The sequence below is a fragment of the Pelmatolapia mariae genome, linkage group LG2 (assembly GCF_036321145.2).
Source record: "Pelmatolapia mariae isolate MD_Pm_ZW linkage group LG2, Pm_UMD_F_2, whole genome shotgun sequence".
NCBI lineage: Eukaryota > Metazoa > Chordata > Actinopteri > Cichliformes > Cichlidae > Pelmatolapia > Pelmatolapia mariae.
Window position 1 is genome coordinate 34,310,487 of NC_086228.1, and position 18,879 is coordinate 34,329,365.

At 42.5% G+C, this 18,879-nt stretch overlaps 1 protein-coding gene across 3 annotated transcripts; it reads right to left on the reverse strand.

Moving 5' to 3' along the window:
* Nucleotides 1-56: 56 nt before the first annotated feature.
* On the reverse strand, nt 57-5,675 carry lpar4 (lysophosphatidic acid receptor 4). Of its 3 annotated transcripts, none has more exons than XM_063499232.1 (3): nt 5,413-5,675; nt 1,197-1,944; nt 57-1,091 (listed from the first exon to the last, which is right to left on the reverse strand). In XM_063499232.1, exons 2-3 carry the CDS (start codon nt 1,770-1,772, stop codon nt 603-605), a joined length of 1,065 nt encoding a protein of 354 aa, XP_063355302.1. In that variant the 5' UTR covers nt 1,773-1,944; nt 5,413-5,675; the 3' UTR covers nt 57-602. The 3 variants fall into 3 exon arrangements, with proteins under 3 accessions (XP_063355302.1, XP_063355292.1, XP_063355284.1); XM_063499222.1 differs by having other exon boundaries at nt 5,388-5,675; XM_063499214.1 differs by having other exon boundaries at nt 5,384-5,675.
* Nucleotides 5,676-18,879: the final 13,204 nt, after the last annotated feature.

The following is an 18,879-nucleotide window of genomic DNA, read 5'->3' on the forward strand; positions in this document are numbered from 1 at the left end:
GCAGGTTTGACTGTGAGGACAATCACAAGGCCGGAGCAAAGAAATAATGAATGCAATTCAAAAACAGACATTTACTGGCCTCAGTCTTCAACATGATGAGATACATTTGACTCAGCAGGTCAACACAATGCTGTGTTACACAGTAGCATTACTAGTAACACACCACAGTGATATAATGCACTGTGAAAGCTTGAGCTTTATAACAATAATACTTAAGGAACTGTTGTGTTACACAAGTACTAAACAGCATGTGGGTGGACATCATCTTCTTCAGAGTCCAGTGGAAGTGTGCATGTCTTATGTTTGATCAATGACATGTCAGAGTCTCTTTTAGACCCACTTTGAGTCTCGGGACTATTGCAATAGTCCCAGTGTAGTTGGGTCTCTGGTCCCTGTAGCGATCGCTCATAAAAACCACAGATACATTCCTCTGTTCTCCGGTGCCGGGTTAATCCATAAAGCCCAGGCCATGCCTCAGGACTTAACTAATCTGGTGAGTTATGTGTTTTCCATTTTCAGGACCAAACAAGTGATTGTTATATTTGTCAAATTCAGGAGTTGCAGTCAAACCCATCCTGTCCTTCTTCTCCTTCTTTCTTGAGTCACAATTGAATTTCAGTGATCTTTGTCTCTTTTCCGTTGCTGGTCAGAGTGTGGGTGTCGCTCGGGACAGCGGTCGCTGTGTCCTGAGTCTCCGTGTCACTGCGGGGCATGCTCTCAGGCCGAGAACCAGACCCTTTGCTTCCCATGGTCAGGCTCTTCTGGAAGCTCTCCGAGGTGAAGTAGTACACCACAGGATCCAGGCAGCAGTTGAGACTGGCCAGACATAGAGTGATGGGGTAAAGTGTTCGGACAAAGCGCTCCACAGTGCAGTTAGCCAGGGCCTGGGTTCGCACCAGGGCATACAGGAAGAGGATAGAGTTGTAAGGGACGAAGCAGATGATGAAGATGCCAAGATGGACAAGGATCATCCGCAGGACGCGTTTCTTACTGTCACAGCCGTGACCAGCAGTCACGGGGCGACGCAGCGTCCGCAGAACCAGCGAGGAGCATATTAAATTAACCAAGAGCGGGAGGAGGAAACCAACAATCTGGAAAAAATAATAAAAACATTATGAAAATTACACCTTAATTCTACATCTTGGTTATCGTAATAAAAAAACAACGTCATCTGTATGTTGTGCGTCTCGCTTCACCTCGATGAAAATGGTGATTTTAGACAGGTAGGTCTTCCAGGTGTTCTTGGAAAAGCCCTCGAAGCATGTGGTGGCTTTGTGTCGGCTGTTGATGGTAGAGAAGAAGGTCACCGAAATGCCCCCTCCCACGATGGTGAGCCATACGGCGGCGCACATCAGCGCCGCGTTCCTCCGCGTGCGGATGGCGCGTGAACGGAACGGATAGACTATCGCCAGGAAGCGGTCCACGCTGATGCAGGTGAGGAAGAGCATGCTGCCATAGATGTTGGTGATGAAGGCCGTTCCCGAAACCTTACACAGTCCATCTCCAAAAGGCCAGTTGCGGTTCACGTTGTAGAAGACCTTGAACGGCAACGTGAAAACAAACACTAAATCAGATAATGCTAAGTTGGTCATAAACATCGTGGTCTCGTTCTGCATCTTCATCCGGAAACAGAACACAAAGAGGGCGGCACAGTTGGTTATCAGGCCCGACACAAAGACCACACTGTAAACCGCAGAGTACAAGTTGTACTTGAAGGAGTCGTCAATCCCACAGTCCACCATTCCGGTCTCGTTGATCACCAGGCTAGCCATGTTGAGAGCTCAGCCGCAGAGGGGGGGGCTCCACAAAAAATAAAAATAAAAGGGTGCACAACAGCTCAAAAGCTGTCGGGAAACGGGGGTGTTTGAGAGCGGAAATCTGGGGATCAAAGATGTCAGCAGGGGATCCACCAGTCAAGCCCCCTCGGAGTCATCGTCAGTCCTCCTGTGGAGAAAGAAGGAAAAAGCACTTAGTCACTTCCTCATTACAAAACCACTCTAGTTCTCCAGAAAATGTGGTACAACTGAACATGATGCAGATTTCATTTTAGGAATATGGCTGGTTGAAATGTATTACTCTGTGTTTCGACAAGTGTACAATTCTGAAGAAACTACCAGATAGAGCCAAGTATTTAAAAGAAACAAGATACAAACAAAACTACATGGATTATCCATCCGAAGCCATCTATATGTACGTATTGATACAGTCCTAACATTTGGGCATGTTTGTATGTGACAGGATCGGGAATCATGGAGTCGCTCGTGATCACGTATCACAATATTTTAATTCTGAAAGGCACTTATCCGTGAGACATGCCAAAAAGAAAATAATAAACCTGAATCTTGAGCTGCATGACATATGTTATTATATTTTGTTATCTGGCATTTGTAGCTGATCGAGTAGAGTTAGTAAGGTAGGTTGTGAATGTTTCTCTCTAGTTGCTGGTCGACTTTTCTCTGCTTCAGTCAGTTTATGAGAAAAATAACCTTTTAGACACAAATAACTGTGACGTCTTGTTAAATTCACACTATTGGCTAGCTGATAACCGCTAAAGACATCAATGCTGCTGAAGTGGGACCTCTGCAGAAATTCTTCTGCAGTGCTGTTAATGTCAACTGCAGGTCACAAGTTCAGCCTCTGCCTCCCAGCTGCAGCGCTGTGCAGAGTTGTTTCCACAGGAAGAGGTGAACACGGCACGGTTAGTGTAGTGTCAACAGTGTCAATCGGATGGTAAGTTTTAGTATCGATTAGCATCCGAGTATCAATTTCTCTCATAAATGTAACGCTAATAATGGGTCAATTCAATTAATTCATGGGATTTATATGTACACAAGTCCTCTAATTATTTGCTATAACAGTTACAAAATTGGGCTATACCATTTAAAAGTGCAGATATACAGACTGGGAAACTTTACGCCCATAAAAAGAGAGAATATTGAATGAATAACCACCCTACTTTTCATGAAATCTTGTATGTAATCCAAGTAATGTCAGTATGCTGTGAAATTGCTTCTCTCTGAACAGATATTGGCCTTTCACAGCAGTGTCTAATAAGAGAAAGTGAAACAAAATTACTGAATATATAACTATTTCACCACTCTAGCTGCTTTCAAGACTGTGTGAGATAACATAGCTAGAGACCGGAATATGTACTGTAGTGGGATACCTACATATTTCCTTTAAATTCCATTTATGTCTACGAACCAGAGTCAAAGAGCTCAACGTGAAATGAATCTATGGCTGAACTCCAGCTGGAAGAAGTAAATAACCCAGCGTGGTGGAAAGAGCAGCTGAGAGCGGCTCCCACCATCACAGAGCACTGCTGTGGGGTGAAATACAATAGTTTTGTCAAACATTAACAATTACACTGATCTGATATTGTTCCAGACAATGTGTTCCCAAGTTGTTTACTCGATGCTAAATCTGAATGTGTGAGGTCAGAACAGGAAGTGGGCTGATGGAAATGTGTTGGAGAGTGGTAACTATCTTATCTCTGCCACATCCACAACAAATTCAGCATTACGATTGGGGTAATGATTTCCAGTGAATCACAGTGTTTGAGTGGAAGTAAGTTAGAGGAAAGAAGCATTTCCATGTAAAAGAACATGGGCATGAAATTGCTACATAAAATAAGAGTAACTTTCTTTACAAAGTATTACAAATGTGGCAAACTAAACAACGCTTTACACTGAGAAAGAGGTGACGTCACCGAGCAGAACTACAAACCTTTAACTGCTGAGTAATTCAGTGCACGTTAACACATTATTTTAAGTTTCATAAGCAGTGCAGCTGTATGATGTTGGTTTCTAAGGTTTCTAAAGTCAGTTAAAAACAAACCTCAGCGATGTCATCACACTTTGTGTCCAATTAAAAACAGAAAATTTAGTATTTTAAAGCGATTCCTGCATCCATCATTTTTCAAGCTTCACCTAAAACTCTAATTCTAACTTTCTTTTTTGGTCTTCCATGGAAATGTACCCATGCTTTCCCACCCAGTTAAATAACCCGACAAGAGCTAAATCTGGGTTATGCAATTACACTAAACAAGCAGTGAGGTGCTCTCAACAGACACTCCAACACACGTACAAAGTAATGAGAGTTCAGGCTGTGTTGACAAATAAAGATGAACATATCAAATATTGAGTAAAGCGTATACTAGTCCATCAGCACTGTCCTGTGCCTCCATCAGCCTTTACAATACCCCTACTGTACCCGTCTGCACCAGACGCACGCTTACATATGCACAAGGCTCCACATGTGAACGCACAAACAGGCAAACACTTTAAATGTGCCAGTCCTCCCTCTCTCTCTCCCACACAAACACACTAACACTATGGTTTTCTGTGTGCCGTGGCTCAGGCCCAGGACCCCTGACAGCGTCCCTGATTCACAGTCAGCTGTTGTTGCCTTTAAAGGCAGCAGAGCCTATAGAACCGGGAATCTGGCAGCTGAACAGCTTGTTTAAAAGTCAGGAGAACTTCCAAGGTTTGAGCATGTTGTGGATTGCCAGTGGTCCAGCTGAGGGTTCTCAGCCTGGAGTGTGTGACTTCTCGCACAGGTCGTGGACAGCTGCACGGTTACGGGGTCTCCCCCCGCAGCAGCGACAGAAACAGGCCTCTGGAGACTCGCTGATACCAACAGATCGAGTTCAGAGCTCAGCACACATCCAGCTGTTCCTTTCTCTCACATGCTAGAAAGAATGAAAGCACACAGGGCTGAAGGTGGAGGACGAGGAGGCGCACAGCGCTGTGTAATAAACGGACATCTTGACTACTTCACAACAGTACACGAAGTCCTCTGGGTGTTACTTAGATCAAAGCAGAAAGAGTAAAAAAGCCAATATTAGAACTTTTTTATTATTATTAATAAATGTGAACATTTGCTTGTTTTCTTCTTCTATGATCCCAATTTGAGTATTGATTGAGACCTGAGAAAATGTATTGGACGTGTTTATTTTACTATTTTATGATAATATACACACAAACTTATTAATCAAATGTTTTAAAAAATAAAGAAAACTAGAAGAACAAATATGGTGCTGGACGTAGTGTAATTTAACCAGGCTGTTACATACACAACAAATACACAAAAATCTACTCATACTATCCATACTGCAAAACATCTGTAGTAATGAGCATTACAGACAGATGCTAATGGTATTTCTTTCAGCTACATCACTTCATCCACAGCTTATAGGTTTTCTTTGTTAAAGCTGTTAGACCTGCTGCTTAAAAAACGGCATTTTGTGGTTTCAGAAGCTTCAAACAACCAGAACCCGATAAAAAGGTGTTTTGTTTTTTTCTCCACTGGAGACAAAATCATCAGTTATCATCAGTTATAAAGGGAAATATTGCAGCTTAAAGACAAAGCAGAGCAAACTTACTGACAGCTGAATGGATGGTGACAGCTCACCTCCCGGTCACTGATGTTTGTCGGTGCAGCGGCGCAGCTGTCAAAAGGGGGCGAAAAAACCCTCCAGACCTTCTTTTATTTTCCAACTTAAAGGTTTTGCTGCTTCTCCGACTGCAAACTACTTTCCTTAGAGTCTCTCACGAGTTAAACTGTAAGCCAGCAGCGCAAACCACTGGTTTTTAAGCGAGCCGCAAATCCTGACGACTCGCTCCGTCCGTCCGCTACAAATGTGACCGCATCACAACCCACCGCGCCTGCTGTGCGCGTGCGGAGAGCCACCCGCACGGTGACCGGAAACGAGACAATAGTACCTCGGCCAGTGAGGAGGAGAGGAGGGGAGGAGGGGAGGAGGGAGAGAGTGAATAGAGATTTGTGAAGAAGGAGAGGACAAGGAGAGAGGACCACACAAGAGTGATGCATCTATCTGCACAAAAGTCTTTCTTTATAATTTGCTAGGATGAGATAAAGATGGAGAGATTTATTGGAGGATGTGCGGGTATAAACAGAAATGCACTAACAAAAAGTTTGCATAACTTCATTGTTCAAGTCAATATTTGGTATGATCATCTATGTTCTTCAGTACAGCTTCCTTTTAATTTGCTTAAGTAGTCTTCAGGAATAGTTTTCCAGGTTTCCCAGGGACGTTCAAAGCTCATTTTTTGATGTTGGCTGCTTCTTGTTTTTTGCTCCCTGTCAATATTTTTAATTCTAATTTTTTTTTATATAACTCCAAATAACAACAACAGTCACCTCATATTTATAGCCCCCTTTATATTGTAAGATGAGAACCCAACAATAATACAGAGAAAACCACAACAACCATTAACTGGGTCTGGGTCCACATTTGCCAACTCGTTAGAGTTGGACAGATGGCACGGCAAGGTCGGATTCACCGGAAGGAAAAGTTGGAGGCTGGTACCCTAGAGATTGTTCAAAGGGCAAAAAACCAGTAGCAGAGGAGGTAAGTGAGTTATGTGCATACCCAACCCACAACAGTTGAGAGGACCAGGAGGAGGGGTTTGGGGAGGTTACACAGCAGAGAGCTGTTTTTAGTTCTTGGTTTAGCCTCTCTGATTGACCAACATGTTGGGGATGAAAACCTGAGCTGATACCCGGGCTCCGAGTACTGAACATTAGGTCTTTCATGCCTGGGAGATGAACTGAGTTCCTGGGTTGCTGACTATTTCTGAGGGAATTACATGCTGCCTGAAAACATCATCAGTCAATAATTAGTTTCAAAACAGTGCAAGTTACAGTGCAGAATTATTTCTAATAAGGTAGCACCAATCTATGGTGAAGAAACGTCAAACGGTCTGAAATATTGTTGAAGATGCAGCAATTCATAAACATTCGCTAGGAGTAAGTGCTGCCTCATAATAACATCGCAGTTATATTGAAGTACAAGTTTCAACCACAAGATAACTGCTGTAATAATGGAGACAGATATCCCATCAGCCACAGGATGAAAGGCGGGGTGCACCCTGGACTGTTCAATTGTCTGTCGCAGGGCTAACACAGAGACAAACAAGCACTTACATCCACACCTACGAGCAATTTAGAAACACCAGTTAACCTGATCACACTAACTGTTTGGGAGGAACCCAGAGTAACCAGAGAGAACCAACACAGGCTCAGGGAGAACATGCAAACTCCTCACACTCCCCAGCCTATCTATTTCTTTAGCAGGTCTGTTTCTGCACATCAATCTAGGATGGATTACAAGCCCATTTCAAAACAATCTGAAGTCTATGATTCTACTGTGAGAAACATTAGTACATTAAGATGGAACGGCTTGTTTGCCAGGAAAAAGACTCTTCTCTAAAAGGAAAATGGCTGCATCGATTGGGTTTGCTAAAATGCATCTGAACAAACCACAAGACATCTGGAAAAATGCTCTTTGGATAAACAAGACCAAAGTGGAGATGTTTGGCCATAATGCAAAGCGCCGCTATTGGCAAAAACCAAACATAGCATATCAACACAAACACCTCATACCAACTGTCAAGCACGGTGGCAGAGGGGTGATGATTTGTGGTTGTTTTGCAGCTCTGTACCTTGGAGGCATTTAGTCAACCACGAAGTATTCTAGGGTCAAATACGGGGCCATGTGTCCAACAGCTGAAGCTTGGCTGAATCTGGGTCACGTAAGTGGACGATGATCCCAACACATCAACAACAGAATGGCTGAAGAAGAAAAAAAGAGTCCAAATGTTGCAACAGCCCAGTCAAAGTCCAGACATCACCATGATTGAAATGCTGCGGTGGGACCTGAAGAGATCTGTGCATAAACAAACGACCGCAGACCTCGATGAACTGAAGTGTGCCAAAATTCCTCCACAACACTGTGAGAAAACTTCATGTTTTTCCTGCTAAAAGTGGTTCTACAAGCTGTTGAATCATGCGGCGTAATTCGTTTTTCACACACTTCTTGTGCGCTTTACCGCAGCTTACTGTTAAATAACGATCTGAGTTTGTATTTAAATCATTTTGAGACCTGGATTTTAAAAATTATATCCTGATATGTAAAACCTCAGACCTGACAGAGAGAGTATGGTCTTTTTCCACCTATTATATACAGCATAATTACAGCACAATAAAAAAAATGGATGTGACATCTTCGGGGTGCCTGCCAACTTTACGGAGCCAAAACACACAGTCAGCTCTGGTGAGTGATACCTCAAAATAACAGCGTAGTGCTATTTTGGCTGATCAAAGTCCTGCTATTGTTAAAACACAGCCATAATCTGTTGCAAAAAGAGTTATTTTTAACCAGGTGACAGGGCGGTGTTGGCCAGGTTTCCATTGTGTTCAGGCTGGCATGGGGCGCTACAGTATGTGAGCATGTGTGTGCTTGTGTGTCCGTGTGAACAATGTGTTTTTGTGTGACAGAGACACAGAGAGTGAGGTGCTTGACAGAGGGGAAGTGGTCTTTGGGAGTAGCGTCTGGCAGGCTGACCGCTCCAGAATAGCAGCAGGGAGGACAGGACATCCTGCTTAAAGCCTAAACTGAGCTGAGACGCACACACACACACACACACACACAATGCTTTGCACACTGCCAGATGTCTTTAACCGTCTTAATTGTTGATGTTGAAGAACAAGCATTTAAAGAAGTGTGAGTCACACCGTGTGATAAGAGCATATTTCCTGAATGGTGTTTCACATCTTGATTACTGAGCATAAACCAGCTACAGCTTCATGTAATCATCCAGAGGGTATCCCATTAATTCGGCAAGGCCTAATATAAGCCACAGTGGCATGTAAAACACTGCAAACAATGCCATTTTCATATATATCCTTACAGTGACTTTCATCTGCCACCACCAAATCCACTTTAATTTATTCAGTCATCATCAGAGGGGCTGGATGCTAAAGCAGTATTAATAAAGTTAAATGTTTCCTAAATGTGTTAATAATCAGAGTATTGGACCTATATTACTTCGACCTAGAGCCCAAAAACGTCCCCCAATCACGCAAACCCATATGCACTCTTCCCTCCTGCTTCTCTGTGTTTGGTAAGGGTAACTAAGCTGTGCGGCCCTGGCCAGGGCTTTGTGAGTCACACCAACCAGAACAAAGACCCCATTACTGCCACCCCCGCCTCCTTCCCTCCCTCCCTGGCCTCTTCTTCTTGGACCCTTCTGTCCAACGCTCCTTTAATGCGATGATGAGTGTATTTCCTTTGCTTTTCTTCCTTTGCCTCTGCCCATCCTCTCATTCACGGGCTCCAGGAGGGTTTAGGGGTAGCCCCGTCATGCCGTACATGCCTCTCCCCTGACAACAAGGCTGGACAAAGGCAGCAAGGCAGTATAACACAGGAGTCTCGAGCTTTGTAGGCTCTTTTTGGACTGATGTTAACAGGAGTACAGTGGGCTTTACTCCTTTACTTCCTGTGTGCATGTGTGACCTTAGTCCCTGAGACGGTTTTCATCTCTGACCTGATTAGACACTCGATTGGGCAGAGCCCAGATCAATGCCGCTGGCTTTAACTGAGGCCTCCGAGAGCTACTACAGCTTGAGATCGAGGGGAGTTGTTTACCCCACAGCACTGATAGGTGCAGCATGAGCAGCCATGGGTGAGTGCCCGTTTCTCCAGACTGAGAGGCGAGGCAGACAGGCTGACCAGACTGACCTCAACCTGTTCAGACTGAGCTGTTTGTCTTTGTGATATAATGGGCTGATGTTCCTCATTTCAAGGGAGTAAAAAGTCAGCTCTCAAAGACTGTATCAGCTCTTTTTCCAAACATGGTCTTCTTGAAGGGGAAAATTGGCATTGCTCCAGGGGATAATTGAATTTAGTTTAATTTTAACCCTCTTTACTGTGTGATACAATAGATAAAAGCACTGTGTTACCATAGCTGTGTTGAGCGCTGAGCTTAGAAACACTGAGGTGATGAAGTAAAAATCCATAAATGCCACTAATGATACATGAAAAAAGGACGTCCTTCATCCTAATAGCATAAACATTATAACTAAAGTTTTGTATTTAAAGTTCGGTTATATATACTGTTTATACAGCTGCTCATTAAGCAACCTACATGCATAGCTGTCTCTTAGTGCAATAAGCAGCTTTTTAGGTGCAGCAGGGGGGCCATCAAGGGGGGCCAACGGGGGCACTGGCCACCACCCAAGATTTGCTGCCCCCTCCAGTGGCCCCCCACTGGCAAGCAGAGATGGGCATCCGATTACTTTTTTCAAGTAACGAGTAGTGTAAAGGATTACTTTTGCAAAAAAGTAATTAGATTACTGTTACTTTCCCGTAAGCATGCTGCGTTACTGCATTACTAAACCTTCATGATTTTGTTTGTGAGAGTGTCTCATGACAGTGACGTAAGCGTGTGCGACGCCCGTGGCAGCAACAGACGTGTGCAGATCAGCAATGGATAATATGGAGTGATGGAGAGAGTACGACCATGCAGCGTTTAAAGCGTGGACGTACTTACATTACTTTAAGTTTTAGTCCGTAAAAAGTGACAAAAAAACATTAGTGTACGCTGTACACTCTGCATGGGAAGAAAACTTCTTCCTACAGCGAAAAATTAAACTTCAAATCTGAGCGAGCGCCTAGCACGCCGCCACGGGAACGTGAAATTCACAGAGAAACCCCCGGATCTCCCCGCTGACATGACTGCGACACCAGGCAAACCTCCACCTGCTCCACTCCTGCTAAACAGGTGAACATAGCTTTCAGAGCGACAGGACTTAGTGCCGCTGAATCTTTGATTTTATTTATTTTCTGCTGTGTTTTACTTGCATCTATTGGAAAGAGAGTAAACACAATATGCAGAATATGCAGAAAATAAGTTTAAATGTTCAACAACTGCTGGAAACATATAACAGTTTATAAATATTTTATTTATACATCAAAATTAAGGAGGAAAAATACTTTTCTTGTATAATGTGAGTATGCTTGCAGGTTAAAAAAAAATCAGTTAAATACAGTAAAATGAATGTGTGTCACAGCTCAAGGGATGGATATGCTAACCTGTCTAGAACAGGTCTGCAACCTTTACTATCCTAAAAGCCTTTATGTGCGTTATCTTTCTGATTTCTCATCCACAGGAAGAGATCCATGCCATCACACAGGTTCACCAGAATAAATGAGAACAAGGCGTCAGGTGGTAGAAGTAGGCTCTGATGAACTTTTTTTGCTGTTGTCTTTTTTTTTATATACATTTATAGGCCAGACATTTTTACAGCTGTTTAATCTAAAGAAACATTTACAGCAAAATGTAACAAAAAGAATTAATTTTCATCTTAACATTCATCACTTTTGAGCCGGGTGCAGCTCCAGAGCAGCAGGTTTAAAAACATAAAATGTACTAATGGATGGACTGCTGTGCAGTTTGGTGAATGGATGGTCTTTGTCCTGTGACTCTTTGTGTGAGCTGATGTTTTATTGTATATACTTAATGATCTGGACTGATGGATTTTTTCTTTGACACTGGAAAAATGAAACAGTCCAAATGAGGGCGCTGTTGAACTACATGTCAAAACAAGAGGCCATTCTGTACTGTTATATGTTACTGACTGTTTCTTGGTGACAAATGACATGTTTGTGATGAATGTATCACAACCTCATCTTCAAGAAATGTTAGGACAAATAAATCAGGTCCGATCAGGACTGTTGGCAATGAGTGGATACAGGTTTGGTCCATTTGCTAATTAGTAAAAGTCAAACACAGAGTTGGCTGACAGGCAGGCTGTTGGTGACTTTCACATGATAGAGTTTTAAGCATAAAAAAAGAGTAGATAAACTCGAGGAGCATGGCAGCCTTCCTGAGAATCATGTTAGCAGGATCAGAGAAGAAGTGAAACCCAGGCCACAAGCACGGAGACAAACAGCAGACGCATTATTATTACAGATAAAGGCAGTGGGAGAAAACAGGAACATGAGAAGGAAAATACCCAAGGTATGAAACATTTCAATTTCAGCCTTATATTTAAAATTGAAAGACAACACATCAAAGATCAAAGCTGAGAGAAGATGAAGTCTAAATGTCAGAGGGCTCATTACAGACATACAAACTTCGGTCCGTAAACCTTTGATGCAAACTGGTCGAGCACAAGGCCCATGTTGATTTGAGATGAAATGACCCAGTTACCACGGTCTCTCCTTTACAGCCTGTACTGCAGATGAACCTTGACTCATTTGAGAGAACAAACAGGACATGTTGTTATTTTTAAAAGTGTAACCTCCCACATTGTTCCCCTGTGAGTGACAGCTGCGATGCCAAAGTAGTCTGTGTAGGGCGACCACTGCCAAACATCACGGGAAGGAAGCGGCCACAGAGGCCCCTCTTTCTTAAGCTGTTCCTCACTTTTTACCTTTAATTGGTTTCTTCCAGGAACACTTGAGTTTGCAGCTACACACTGATACACACAAACACAGTAGTAAATAGGTTAGTGCAGAAGCAGAGTTCCTCGATCCTCTTCAGTCTTTTACACTGTCAGGAGCTCCTTGGAGTGGATTATGTAAAGAAGCAGAGCAAGCAGCTCTGTGCTTCCTCCTGCTGGACACACCGCACACTGCAAGAACAAACTCTGGATTCACTCACAAGTACGTGGAAGCTGCTGCTCACATTAACTTTGAACCATGTAATGTGTTCACCCCTCTCTGTGGTTGGAACTTCCTTAATTTCATCATGTATGGCAGCGACAGAGCACATATTTCTCGGCACTGACTGCTGTTTGTGATGTGGTTATGTCGCAGATTCTATCCAGATGTAAGCGCCTGTCTTTAGCTTGAATCTTTCATGTGCTCAATGTGAGGAGTTCAGGTATGACTGTGGTGGTTGGTTAGATCATGTCTTGATACAGCCCTGCCTGCCAAGCCGAGTGTTTGTGGCTTTGGTCCTGCCCAAAGTGACCCACATTTCACTAATCATCCATTAAATCGTTTAGGAAAATTATTTTCCACTTAGCATGTGCGCATTTGTACTATCCATATAGTAACAAACTAAATCAATAGAAGACATTACAGAAATTACACTGAAGCCATTTCCATTCATTAGAGCTTCCTTGTGACCCATCCCAGTTTGTTGTTTTCGTTGTTGTTGTTTTCCGTTTTGCCGCACAAAAGAAATGATGAAAAGCTGCAGTGAACTGGAAACCTTTTAGAAAAGACTGTTATGAGCTCTAGAGTGCGGTTTTACCACGGCAAACATTTTATTGTGTTGTACTCTGGTATTAACACCATTTCCTGGGCTGGCTGCCAGTTTAAATAAGGGAGAGACAACAAGTGAGAGCGCATTTGCACGTAAAGCTGATCATGTCATATAAGCCTCTCAAAAATCAAGTGTGAAAGCCGTGTGTGTTCAGATTCCCATTTAATGGATGTTTTGTCCTGTTGCAACACATTTTGTCATACCAAAAGTATTCGTTTGTTTAGTAATATATGTCAATACATCATTTTAAACTGTAAGCACATTTCAAGTGTTACTCCAAGTAATGTTAAAAAAAACTAAACTTGCTTTTAGTTTGTGTTTACACATGAAAAGTTGCATTTAAAAGAATTAAAAAGTCTTTTTATGTCTTACACTCAGACGTTTCTCTGTTCGGTTCATAAAACACTGTACATAAAAGATGGGCATTAAATGTGGCTACTGAAAAGTGAAACGGCTTAAATGTGAACTCTTTTTGAACCGTCGTGCCGAGCAGGGTGCGACGACTCTGAATACAAAGAAAAGAAAAATTGTTTAGAAGTTTATGAGAAAATTACACTAATTCACATTTGATATGTGACCTCAGTAAAGAGCTTCCTAATGAGTTAATGGTTATAGTCACATGTTTTAACTCTTACTGAATATAATGTTACATTAATTTTGTCAATTATAGTCCCATTAAGACTCAAACAGATGCAGATAAAGCAGGGAATGTTTTAGTGCATGGCTCCGCCTGTAACAGATAAAACACAAAAATTCCAAAGATTAACCCCTCGATGCCTAGTGTACCACATTTGATACATAGAGTGCAACTTTTCCCCCTGAAAAACCTGAATAAACTCCACAAAGCAGCTTTCCCCCCCCCCATATTCCAGATAAAGCAAATATGATACAAATTAAAAGTCCATCTATTCTCTTTTCCTTGTATCCTTATCAGAGTTGCTGGGATAAGCTGGAGCCTACCTCAGCTGTCATAGGGCGAGAGGTGGACTCAAATTAAAAGTCATTTATAGAAATTAAAATGTTATTAATTTTTAAAGCAAATTCCTCAGATCATTCAATAAGCTAATTTTCCTTAATGATTAACTGTTTATGAAAATAAAGCTTTGAATTTATATAAATCACTTTCATTTTACTCTGAAGCTCCTGAACTGGACAAGTGGCTATGCAAATGTGAATGCAGATGATGGATTAGTCACTGATTAGTTGTCTATTTATGAATACTGTAAGTATGAAACACTTGTATTTCCTGTTCCAGCTGAACAGAAGGCCCAGTGTAACTTCTACATTGCTTTCTGTAGTAAAATTCATGTTTATTAACATTTTAAAGCATTCATGTTTACAATAACATTCGTATATTTTTTTTATTGGTTTTATAAGGTAGAATTAAATAGTCTGTATGACAGATTATTCGCAGAAAAGCTTACTTAGTCTGGCTTGTAAAATAAGTTTTGATAAATAAGATTTTGTTTTTGCATAAATACAACCATTTCCCCTCCTCTTACAAAGGTCTAATGATAAGAACTCTTGTTCCTCTGTGGTTGACCGTAGAAGATGGCGTAATGCAGCCATGAATTCACCAGCCATAACATCTTCCTCAGATAACATGAGAAAGTAGGCAGGGAGGGGGGAAGCACGATGCCAGGAGAGGAAATCTGAGCATCCTGAAATGCTGAGAGGTATGTCTGAAGTCTGAAGTCCTGCAAAGTTTTGCAGTGTAGCAAAGACGTGAGTTCCAGCAGCACAAGCATCCAGGCCAGACGGCAGCTGAGCTGCGCCCAGCGAGAAGTCCTGAATCTCCGAGTCTGCTGAGGCCAGCGTGACACCAGCGTGGCCTCGAGTCCCAGCAGACCCAGCAGCAGCAGAGAGGCCAGTTGATGTGCATCAAGCAGCTGATGACAGAGCACTTTTGCGGCCTCTCTCCACCAAACCGATTTCCCCTGCTTCATAAAACTCACCTCCGCCTTCCAGCCTGCCTCCTCCGTCCACCTGCCCAGTGTCGCTCCCAGCCGAAGCGCCCAGTGCAGCAGCACCAGGCTATCTGAGAGAGCCAGCTGGCTCAGGAGGACAGTGGAGGGCTTGGTGGAGATGTGAGGGGAGCGCAGGAGCAACAGAGCACGCAGGCTGAATACACAGCCCAGGAGCAGGGGGAGGCCCACCCCATGGGGGAACAGCAGCACCGTCACCAGCTTCAGCAGTAAAAACCTGCGTAGCCATCCTTTGGAGGCCGGGTGCACCCCTTTTGTGACTGAACCAGGAAGGCAGAGGCAGCTTATCTCCCAGATCGACTTTAAAAGTTGATGCGACCTGCAGAGAGTGCAGCACGGGGCGGTTAGCTCAGAATGACATAAAACAGTTTAGACACTAAATAATTCTCTAAATTGTCTCTGTCTCACCACAGACTCACTGCTGACTTATCTCGTCTACATACATTTCTTAATGCTGTTCTCTATTTTTATGAGTAGGCAGTACTACTCATGAAGGCAGAAGCCCAGGCAAGCAAACAAACCACTGATAACTTCCTCAGCTTCACAGGAATCTTAAGATGACTCATGTTAACTTCATTTAGCCTAAAAGTCAAGTTTCACTGAAAAATACAGCAGTAAGACGTGCTTTTAATTGGAAAATAAATATAACGTGCAAACTTTTAAAATTTCCTAAGCAATGTAGCTATATAACAGTTTATGTGTATAAAAACACTCATGATTCACAGTATGTATGTATTCAAACCTTAACTAAAACTATCTGGAAAACAATACGTTTGAAACTGCTCTTATTAATTATAAAAGTTAGCTTCATTTTGATCAGGGGTGGGTAACTCCAGGTCTCGAGGGCCGGTGTCCTGCAGGTTTTAGATGTGTCCTTGATCCAACACAGCTGATTCAAATGGCTAAATTACCTCCCCAACATGTCTTGAAGTTCTCCAGAGGCCTGGGAACAAACTAATCATTTGATTCAGGTGTGTTGACCCAGGGTGAGATCTAAAATCTGCAGGAAACCAGCACTCGAGTCCTGGAGTTGCCTACCCCTGATTTAGATCATTTCCTCAGCATTGTTAACCTTCGTCTATCGCTTCTAATATCTAAGGAACTCACCTGTGTATAGACAGGAAGTCGCGACTGAAGGTCATTGCCCTGTTTCACCTCTTGTGCGTTGATCCCTTCTTTTAAAAAATCACATTTTAGCCCCTCATCCCAGCCTGGCTGCCGGCGTGGGCAAATGGAAAACAGTGAGTGTGAGGAGCCCCAACTCTCTTCTTATTAGTGCTGGTTGCTTCAGCTCAGTTGGCACATTCTCACTCTGTGGTGTCATGTCTGTGAGCAAAGCTGGATCTGACTCACGAAGGCAGAGGATCTGTGCCCAAGAGTTATCTTTTAACATCAGCCTAACCTGTATGTTTTTCAATGTGACACAGAGACAAAAAGGAGTTTCCTCAAAAAACCTTTTATACAGACTAATATCAAACCAGTAACTAATACAACTTCATATAATTTTGTCTTTTTTTTTTTTTTTTTTAGATGTATGATTGAAGAGTTGACTAAACAGCCAGCATGTGATGTCAACATGTCATGTATTGCTGTAGGGCAGGTAGAGACATGTCCACAACAACAAGGATGTGATCACTACAACAACTGCTGCCAGCTAAGAATGACTCATGACTTGACTCACTTTGACATTAGTTGTATTCAGTTCAAGTTTGTTTATACAGCACCTAGTTACAACAGCAGCCACCCAAAATCACTTTGTTCTGCAAGCTAACAACCGTACGTTAGTAGGGAGAAAACCCCAACAATCAGATGATTCCCTATGAATGAACTCTATGCAGCAGTGGGAGGGGAAAACTCTTGTAAGAGGAAGAAACTTCTGGCAGAACCAGCTATGGGTTGGGGGCGATGGGAAAGAGCGAGAGAAAAAGGAGAGCGTAGGAAGACTGGACGTGTAGCAGTGGGGAGTAAAAAGAGGTGACTGGAGAAGAAACCAGCGGATCACACAAAGTCCGGGAGTCTGAGCCTATAGCGGCGTAACTAAGGGACGGTTCAGGGTCACCACATAATAAGACTAATCTTAAAAGTAGAGAGGGTGCCTAACTGGCCCAAATGGACACAAACTGTCTAATGGCTGAAGGCTGTTAGGACATTTTGTATGAGGAGAAAGATTTTAAATTAAACTCTGTAATTAAGAGGAGGTAATGAAGAGAAGCCAGTACAGGAGAAAAATGCTCTATCTTTCTGTGCTGTTGCAGTCCTCTCACTGCAGCTTTTTGGATTAACTGCACAGCCTGATAATAATGAATTACAATAGCCCAGCCTAGAAGTAATGAATGCACAGACTAGTTTTTTGGCGTCAGCCTAAGACGAGATGTTTCTGCGATATTGGGCAGATGAATGAAAGGCTGTCCTAGATATTTGTTTATGTGTGGATTGAAGGACATATGCTGTTTAAAAACAACTCCTGGGTTCCCCACAGTGTTACTGGAGACCAAGGTAATGCCATCCAGAGTAAGACATGCCTAGTTTAACTAGATGATTTGTGTCCCCTGGCTTCACAGATAAATAAAGCTTGGTATCATTTGCAAAGCAGTAAAATTATATACTGTGTTTTCTAATAATACTGCCTAGGGGAAACATGTATAATGTAAATAGCGTTGGTCCCAGCAAAGAACCCTGAAGTCCACAATTAACTTTTGCATGTGAAGAAAAGCCATTTACATCCACAAATCTGAGTTTATCAGATGTGATTGAAACCACTGCTGCACATTTCCTTTAATACCAATCCTATTATTGGAAATATTAAAGATAATAAAGGAAAATGCCAATTGTATTTAACCTCCTAGGACCTGGTGTCCACATATGTGGACATCACATTCTGGGTTGTCTAGACCAGCGGTCCCCACGGACCGGTTTATGTCCAACAATATTTTCACGGACCGGCTTTAAGGTGTTGTGGATAAATACAACAAAATAAAACCAGTACCGGTATAAAAAAAAGAAAATTTATTCATAGCACACAGGAAAAGATCCAGGGAAACCGAGTTAACGATAAAAAATAACGCTAAAAACTGATAAAAACCCTGAAAAGCATAAATTTCACACCTGAGCCTCAACTCTCGCAGCCCAGTCCCAAACGACTCCCGGGGATTGGGGACCGCTGGTCTAAACCACAATACTTAATTTTGCTCTATAAGGGCCTGATATCTCTTACGAGAACATTACACTGCCACTGGTCTATCGAAATTTAAAACGAATGTCCTCGTATGTGGATATCAGACCCTTGTAGAGCAAAATCAGGTAAAAAGATAATTCTTTGATTTTACATTCATCAGGTCCAAATCAGCTCAAGTAGCAAAGAGAAATTAAAAATGCATGCCATGAAAGAGTTCAGGTCTTAGGAGGTTAAGGTAACAAACTGTATCAAATGATGCACTGAAGTCTCCCAGGACAAGCACAGAAATGAGCCCATGGTCAGAGGTCATGAGAAGGTCATTAGTAACGTTCACTACTGCTGTTTCTGTGCTCTGAATCCTCACTGAAATTTCCTCAAATAGATAAGTCCTTTGCAAAGTTAGCTTAGTTAGCTCCCAGCTACTCTTTGAAGAAGTTTTCTATAAGAGAAAGGTTGGAAAAGCTCAATGATTAGATGAGACATTAGATAAGGCTTGGCACGTGGTGCCTAGGGCAGCGTGTTGCTGCATTGGATGAAGTAATTATTGGAGGGAGTTTGCAGAGGCTGATGGGAAGGCAACTGTCTAGATAAACATCAGTAAACAATAAGGTAGCTATAATTAATGAGGTACTTGTCTGAA

What these genes read in the sequence shown, in the direction of transcription:
- lpar4 (XM_063499232.1), bottom strand. Translation starts at nt 1,772, where the DNA reads ATGGCTAGCCTGGTGATCAACGAGACCGGAATGGTGGACTGTGGGATT. An exon ending in AAATCACCATTTTCATCGAG is followed by an intron (nt 1,092 to 1,196) that starts GTGAAGCGAGAC and finishes TATTTTTTCCAG; the next exon opens with ATTGTTGGTTTCCTCCTCCC.